At 39.8% G+C, this 8,529-nt stretch overlaps 1 protein-coding gene across 1 annotated transcript in view; it reads left to right on the top strand.

Annotated features, from left to right (window-relative positions):
• Window positions 1–8,190, top strand: part of PELI2 (pellino E3 ubiquitin protein ligase family member 2) — a 52,512-nt gene extending 44,322 nt beyond the window's left edge. The window contains exon 6 of the mRNA XM_026849199.1: window positions 2,193–8,190. Coding sequence (XP_026705000.1) covers window positions 2,193–2,759 — 567 coding nt within the window. The 3' untranslated portion in view covers window positions 2,760–8,190. The remainder of the gene's footprint in view (window positions 1–2,192) is intronic.
• Window positions 8,191–8,529: the final 339 nt, after the last annotated feature.

Raw genomic sequence — 8,529 nt, forward strand, 5'->3', positions numbered from 1 at the left:
CAACCAAATCCACCATATAGAAGTAGCCCAGCAAAATATAGACACAGCCATATTTCCAGTGAGGCAGATGAGCTTCCCCAGAAGTCCTCTTTGTCTCTGGGTGGGTCAGAATGCTGTCCTGCCTGCAGACCTGGAAAAGCCCCTTTTGCCCTTTGTTAGGGCTCGGGAAGTGAGAGGATGTTCTAGGGGCACCTTCACAGCAGCTGAGGATGCCCCTTTTCTTTTGAACTTTATCATCCAGCTGCTGGATTTTAAAGACTGAAAGTGTTCATGGCGTGAGGAATATCCTTCTCCACGCTTTTATACTGCTACCTTGAGTTCCCATTAGCTTGATGGTGTTAGAAGTATCCCACATACTCGCACTGAACTGACTTTCCAACTTTGCCATTGGCTTTGCAGAAAACTGACTGCTTAAAGGAGTTAGGAAAATGGAGTTTGAATATTTTGTTCTGCTTTTAGTAGACAACCTGCAGTTCATAAATTGCTTTGTCACTTTAATGGTGGCAGGCAAACATCGCCTCAGGGACTGGGACAGATGATGTTGCAATTGCGCCCTTTGTACATGGTTAGCAAAACACCTTTTTAGTGCTTCTAAAGAAAGGCACACTAAAAGAAATAAATTCCCTTCCCTGCATCCAAAATGACTTGAATTCTCATTTAAATAAAATTACATGGCACACTGGTATTGATGTGATCAGTGTTCGTTGATTGGGTTCATAAAACCAAATGCACACTGTATAATGAATTGAACACACTGCATATGAGAAAGCTTTTTGCTTTGCTGTTTGTGAAGGAATTATCTGAGAAGTGCATCAAACCAAGGCTTCTCTCATCTCTACTTGTACTGCTGAATTTTTCTGCTGGAAGTACTTTACACACGTGACCTGTTATCTGTAGTCTGTATTGTACTGTCGAGGTGTTTTGTGCAAGGATGATCCACAGTTAATCTGTGAATTTAAACTGGATTAAAATGTAAATGCCAAATTGGTTGTCATTCGTAGTTTTCTCAGGCAGGCATGATGATTTCATGTGACCTACTTAATATATTTGTATTTGGGTATTTGTTTTGCCTTAGTGGTATTTTCTACAAACTTTCTATGCATAAAGCCAGGCAGTAGGTCGGTTTTCCTCTTTTAATTTCATAAAGAACCTTTTAAATATATATTCTTCATTACTGAATTGCTAGCAATAGCACAAGTTGCTTATATGTTTGTGACATAAAGAATATTTCAGCAAAGCAAAACGTGTGTTTGGCACAATCCCTTAAAAATGTTTTAAGTGCCTGCTTTTAGTCAGATGAGAGAAGCCTTTAGGCAATGTACATTGGGGCTGTATTTGCATGGAATACCTCATTAAATACAGGGTTTGTTCAGAAGTTGAGCTTGTGTGGTTTCAGTTGCAGGACTGGTCACTTGAGAAGTTCAACTGGTAATTCACTCTGCTGTAACGATAATGTATGCCAATACCTGTGCATGTAGCTAGTATTGCATTTGTCATTTATCCCTGATGTTTCTGTGGAAGAGTTTCCCTGTTGTTGTTGAGGTATGCTGTGAGAGCTCATGCTTCTGCAAAATGCTTTATACTTGCCACAAGCCAAAAAAACGGTGTCTGAGTGGCAGGACAGCTGGTCTGTTCTGGGTAGCAGTTTTTAGTCCAAAAAAGGATGTTTTGCTGCATGAGCAGCCTCTGTCAGTCTACATGGGCAAAGAATTCCAGGAGAGCAATCTGCTAATACAGCCCTTAGAATGGCAAGCTTCCTCTTCGGTCTATCATAACTTAACTTAAACATGACAAAGGCATACAGAGAATCAATATTAGAGAGAAAAAGTAGCACGCTCAGAGGTTGGGGTTATTTGTGAAGAAGTTGGTGATCACTAATGTAATACCTTCCTAAAGAACTGCAGGCAGGAAGACTATAATAATTAGTATTGCCATAGCATGTGACAGTTGCAAATTTAGAACCTCCTGTACAAGCACATAATAAGAGAGCAGTGCTCGTTATAATCTTAAGTATAGGATAAGAGACAAGGGATGAATTCAGACAAATGGAGGGCCACAAGGAAGCAATAAGGCAAAATCAGGTAGGGTGCTAGGGAGGGGTTTGGTGAGAAAGATGACGCATTTACAGAACTAATTCAGTTGTCTGTAAAAGCTCTCGGGCTTAACTACTTCTCCTTTTGTTCTACCACTAGGTAGAAAATGAGACCAATGTCCTCCAAGATGGCTCCCTCATTGACCTGTGCGGAGCCACCCTTCTGTGGAGAACGGCAGATGGACTGTTTCACACTCCAACTCAGAAACACATCGAAGCCCTGCGACAGGAGATAAACGCTGCCCGACCGCAGTGTCCCGTTGGGTTAAACACTTTAGCATTTCCCAGCATCAACCGTAAAGATGTGGTAGAAGAGAAGCAGCCTTGGGCGTACCTCAGCTGTGGTCACGTCCATGGCTATCACAACTGGGGACATCGCAGCGACACAGAAGCCAACGAGCGGGAATGTCCTATGTGCAGAACCATTGGTCCCTATGTGCCTCTTTGGCTTGGTTGTGAAGCAGGCTTTTATGTGGATGCTGGTCCTCCGACTCATGCTTTCACCCCTTGCGGACACGTGTGCTCTGAGAAGTCTGCAAAATACTGGTCTCAAATCCCGCTGCCTCACGGTACTCATGCATTTCATGCTGCCTGCCCGTTTTGTGCAACACAGCTGTCTGGGGAACACAACTGCGTCAAGCTAATTTTTCAGGGTCCAATTGACTGATGTATCACTTCGCGATGACCACAATAACATTTTTCTTTAACAATTTACTGTGAAGATTTTGCCACTAACTCTAGATTTTACCTTTTTTTATAATGGTATTAATAGGGTGGTAGGGTGGGGATGGGGAACTGACATGGAAAATTGTGAGGGACTGTGGTGGAATTGGGATACATTGATACCTGAAACGTGACAGATATCAGTGGTGTTGCATGCTCTAAAGCAGCATATTCATGCAGTCTTCTTGGTCAAATTGTAGTATATTTGTAATCTTTTTATTAGTACCCTGGATCAGAAAAAGGTGTCTTAATGATTTTTTTAAGCTAAGATTTTTTAATGGAAAGGTTTTTTCTTCTAAACTTTGACAAGCCTTTAAAACCTATTTTTCAAATCTAGAAGGAATATACAGAATGTAACTGTCTTTAATTTGCAGTATAATTGAACTTGAATAGTTTCTTAAGGAGCTAATACAGAATGTGTGGACAACCATAGGTGAATGTTCACTAGAGATAATTGGGTATCTAAGAGAAAAATTAGCTGCCTAAATTGTAGAGTATAAAAGCTATTAAAATATCTATTATGCTATAACACAGCTGGCCAAAAAGGCATCAAGGATTACTTGAAACTGAGGAAATCCTGTTTGCATTGATTTCCTTTCAGTGTAATAGATATCCACTGTTCATTATATATGGTATATGGCGGTTTTTTTTTTTTTTTTTTTTTTTTTTTTTTTTTACCCATTTAACCTGCATCTGGTGAAACTGCTTTACTTTTTTTACATACTTAGTTCTGTTTTTTAAACCAATGTTCTGTACATGTGTAGTCTGGCCTTTTTATTTCTGCTTAACTTAAGCTTACCCTATCTGCTCCTTGCATGCCCAGGACCATTGGGTTAATTGAGATGTAGCAAGCCTCTAAAAACTGCATTAAGGAAGGGGTAGTGCCACACCCAGACAGAAGGTTTAGGTACAATTTACACGGAACTTATTTACATAGACCTGAATTCAGGAAAGCACTTAGTTCGTGTTTAAATATAAGCCCATGGATGGGACTACTGACATTCTCAAGTGCTTCAATGGATTTTGGTTATATGCTGTTATGTTTTGAAATAAAAAAAGCAATTAAAAATAAGTTATTTTTTTAAGCTCGCTTACTAGCCAGAATGCTGTAAGGAGAGCATCATTTCTAGTTCAGCTGAGTATTTTTGTTCAGTTTTCAACTTGCTGCCATCTGTCACCTTTTTTTTGCAGATTGAGATGTGTTTGTATCCATTTTTTTCAAATGTTTGCAAATCAAACAACATTCAAATGTAATCAAATATATGCACCAGGGTGGTACATCTGAAGTGGATCACTTGAAATTCCTGACTTTTTAAGAGAGCTGATAAATGTTTACTATGGAAATAATTAAATCAGAATTTCATATGAGATGTACCCCGCCCACTGTTAGTTTCATTTCATACAGAGTAACTTTTTGATTTGTGGGGGTTTTTTTCTTTTGCTTTCTGTACTCTTGGTATCTGAGGTATCAATCTATCCAGGTTTAAAAAAAAAAAAAAAATTGGGAGAAAATTATCACATCTCTAGATGAAGTTGATCATTCAAGCTCAGTTCTGTTTAATCAACTATAGCTTTTTGCTATATTTGTGCCCTTTGTATAAATATATAATTTATATGATTTTAATATATTCTGTATATATATACTTGAATTGGCCTGTTCATATTTTGGTTGTAAAATTGTTTTATAGTTAACCTTATAAACATTTTACATGTCCCTTGCCAACGGTGATGGGGACGTACTTTGTCTGCTGCTGGTTTTAATATAATTTTGCTGTATAAATGTTCAGCATTTTAATAATTTGAAAATAGCTTTACTTTTCTTTTTATGCTTTTGCTGTTTAAAACAAGAAAATCTTTTTCTGCAGCATTTTCTCAAAAAAAATCCCAAACTGTACAGTTTTTGTCCCTCTCGGTGATTGGAAATAGGATGAATCTTGTTAACCTAAAACTATATGCTTCTTCCTAGTGCCTTTTCAATGAGATCCTCTTGTGATTCCATATTCCGAGTCCTTACTCCCACAAGACAACCTTGTGGCTAATCTTCATCAAGAGTGGCAGCCCAACCAGATTGGGAAGAAATGCCTTTGGCCTTCAATTACTTGTCATGGTTCCTGTCATAAACGTGAAGGTGCCTCTTCCTTGTTTATATTCAGTACAAGTTCCTCAGGTTCCATATGCATACTGCAGCATTATTTCTATTTAGCATATACCTCATCTGTGAGAGGCAGTCTCACCTCCACCTTGTTCTTATTGGACTCTGTGAAATACTTTTTCTCACAAGAGATGCTACGAAAACACGCTTTCAGGAGAAGTTCCTTGTTGAATTAAGGCCATGTGCTAAAGCTGGTGGCCAGAGGTCTCGGGCATCATGTACAACAGCTTGACAGGTCTGGGGTGGCAACTGTATTGCCAAGCTGAGCAGGACTTGCATGTGTGGTCTCCCTCTGAGCATAAATGGGCTGTAAATGTGAAGGTTCCCAGGCATCTCCATTATCGAGCTTCTTTACTTTCTTCCTTCACTGTTGCGGTTTAATTGCTGCTTCAGGGCTTCCTATAGCTATACCCTGTGCAAAGGGCACGTACAGTGTTAGAAGAATCCTCACTGGAGACGCTAGCACACCATCTGGTTGTGGTGTTCTTGGCTTGCATGAAGTGGAAGAGTGGCTAATGGTTTGTATCCAAGGGAAGTGTCTGTTTGAAAAGACTGTGTTTTAAGCGAGGTTTTTGTTTCCTTCTCTCTCAGCAATTCTGTATAACACAAGAAGCACTGCAGGAAGGAGAACTCTCCTCTTACCCGGGAAACAAACTTCCTCAGTTCCTTTGCATGAATCCAGGTACTTTCCTACTAACCAGTATTCAAATCTAGGGTGAGTCCCTCAGAGCTCAATTTACTGGGAAGGCAGGAGTTTGTAGCATTATTTTTCTCAAACACTACTGCCACATATGCTGCTCTAATGAAATGACAGAGCATTTGGCTACTTACCCCTTTTCTCCTTCCCTCATTTCAGTAAACACACTTTCACTGGTCTGACAACTCGATAGGAGAAGGTAGTTTCTGAAGAAATATGACTGGTTCTGTTTGGACTGAGTAGATTTGACAACCACCCTTAAACTTTATTTTGAAAGTTTATTTCATTATTTTGGTGTTACAGTATTTCTTACATACCATTTCAAATGCTGGCAATGTATTCTGCAAGGGTTTTTTTTTTCACCTGTTACTGTTGATTCTGTTTGAATGCTTCAAAACCATCTTTGACTGTATAACTTATAACTAAAAGTATTTTTCTAGTCTGATCTTTAAAAAAAACCCCACAAAACACCAACCTGTCACATCCATGCATGCTGACTGTAACACTTTCCTTTTTCCTGGCAGCTTTTTGATAGTGTGCTGAAATCTAAATAGATGACTTGAGTGGTAAACGTTCTTATTTTGAATCATGGTCCAACTCGTACCAAAGAGTTATCATGATACTGCATTTAGTCATGAATTTTTTTTCAAGTGTGGTCACTTTGTGCCTCTGGGTACAGTAATAGTACTGTACTGGCAGAATAATTAAAGGAGGAACTTTTTTTTTTTCTTTTGTAAGGGTGGAATGGGGCTCAAAAGAGACAAAAGCCTTGTCAAGCTGATTCCAGTAGGGACAGACCCCCCTTGAAGCAAAGGCCTACCAGGAACTGATCAGAAATGTGATTGTAGCCACTCCTGCTTTCAGACCTGGTTCAGGCTCTAAAATGGGTTCTCCTCGGTTTGTTAGGAAGTGCTGGGATGACATGGAAAGGCTGTGATCTTCCCAACAAAACATTCTTTGGTGTTTTAATGGCAGTTCCTGGAACACCGGGGGTTCTGCAGAACTTCAGAGCCTGAATGAGGAGCAGAGGTGCTGAGTGTATCATAGTGAGAAACTGCAATAGTCTTGTAGTAGAACTTAGTTTTTAATTCCACACACCCAAAAGAAACTGTTGGTTTCAATTGGTAACTCTCCCTTTAGTGCTGTTGCAGCAGCAGATTGCTTTGATCGCCATTTTATCTTTCTTCTGAAAGTGGTAGGAAGCTTCCACCAAGCCTGTCGTGTTTCTGTTCAGCCAGCTCATAGTTTTGACACTTTTCTGGGGTCAGAGAACTGTTGGTAGCAATCTGGCCAACATGAGAATAGATAAAGCCATTTAAATGTGGCTTTAGTGTGGTAGGAAAACTGACCTGGCTTGACGCCTGCTCTTGCTTGAAGTTGAGCTGCAAATCTGCTTCTGAAATGAGCCGTGCTTGTCTGTTCTTTGTAAAGGAATGCTCTGTCACGGATGGTTAAGTCTTCTTTTCCCCGAGACTTGTTAACATGCTGCATTGGATGAGAAGTGGAATCGGCGGGTAGGTTGATGGGAACAGGTAGGAACCAGAAGTCTGTTAGGCAGACTGTGGACAGCACAGTTATTCTGCAGTATTCTGGCCAAGGATTCCTCCTCCTCCTTGTCTGCTCAGTTTTCAGCCTCTTGTGATTTCTTGGCTCCTCTCATTTTCTATTTATCCATGTAGTTGCAAGTAAACAAGTAAATACAGCTTGGAAAGAAAACAAGGAAGAGAATTAAAAAGATACCTTCAGGCTTGCTTATCTCTTCAAGGAAAATATAAATTGGAGTTGCAAATGTCTCTTACAGACTTTCTCATTATTTGGGTTTTTATAAGCACTCTTCACAAGTCTTCACACTTGGTGTTGTGAATTAAAAGGAAAAACTTAGCAAGTAAGGCTGGGTTTTTTTGGGGGGTGGGGGGTGGAGAGGGGGTAGTTTCTAGGATGAAGTCACAGTAGTTCTGCAGGCCCAGTGCAGACTGTGCCCCATTGACTGCAGCAGACACTTCAGTCTTGAAAGAACAGAGTCAGCCTCCACAGGTAGTAAAGATAAAGCTTTACTTTCTGTGTTGATCAGAGTTTTAATTTACTGGCAGCGGAACAGAAATACGAGTTGCTTGGACAGCCAAACTAGAGATGAAACTGGTGGCTGTCAAGATCCTTTTAACAGGGCATATTTGAGGAATATATGCCCTGTTAAGGAAAACCAGTCTTTGAGTCACCTGGAAGTCCCTTCTGTTGGTGTCATGGTGATTAGGGAAGGGTCTCGCTTTCCTTTTGGATCAAAAATATGATGGAGAGCCCCTGGAAGGCTCCTTGTGGCACAACCGTAGGGATTCACACAGTGAGCCCTTTACAATGGAGAAGTGATGTTTACCTTTAAACAGTGTTAGCAGCTGCTAAAACTTCTGGGTATATTTGTAAAATTGGTCTTTTATACACCATGTGAAATGGACTGAAATTTCTTTGCTGTTGTACCTGTGGAAGTACAAGCCATTTTACAGGAGAAAAAAAACCCCACAACCTTTGGGGAAAAAAAAAAAAATTAAAATACTATCTCAGTATTGTCACTGACTCCTTCAGTTTTTTTTCCCCTGCTGGTTGGTTGTCAGGGTTTAACTTTGTTTTGCAAAACCATATAAATAACTTCAGAAATAAACAGTTTCTCTTACTCTTTTATCCTCTTTCTTCTACTCCTCAGCAAACAAAAGCCTAAGCCTTTGATTGAAGATTCTTAAGTATTCAAGGTAGTGGAGTGTATTCAGGTGTGAGTGCCCTGAAATTTCAGTTAATTCACTTCCCTGATTTTTTAAATTGAACTGTTTGTTTTCAATGCCAACTGCCTTCTTGCGGTGTTAACATAATTGCTAA

This window comes from Athene cunicularia (genome assembly GCF_003259725.1).
Source record: "Athene cunicularia isolate RWA chromosome 5 unlocalized genomic scaffold, athCun1 chr5_part1, whole genome shotgun sequence".
In the NCBI taxonomy this organism is placed as follows: Eukaryota; Metazoa; Chordata; class Aves; order Strigiformes; family Strigidae; genus Athene; species Athene cunicularia.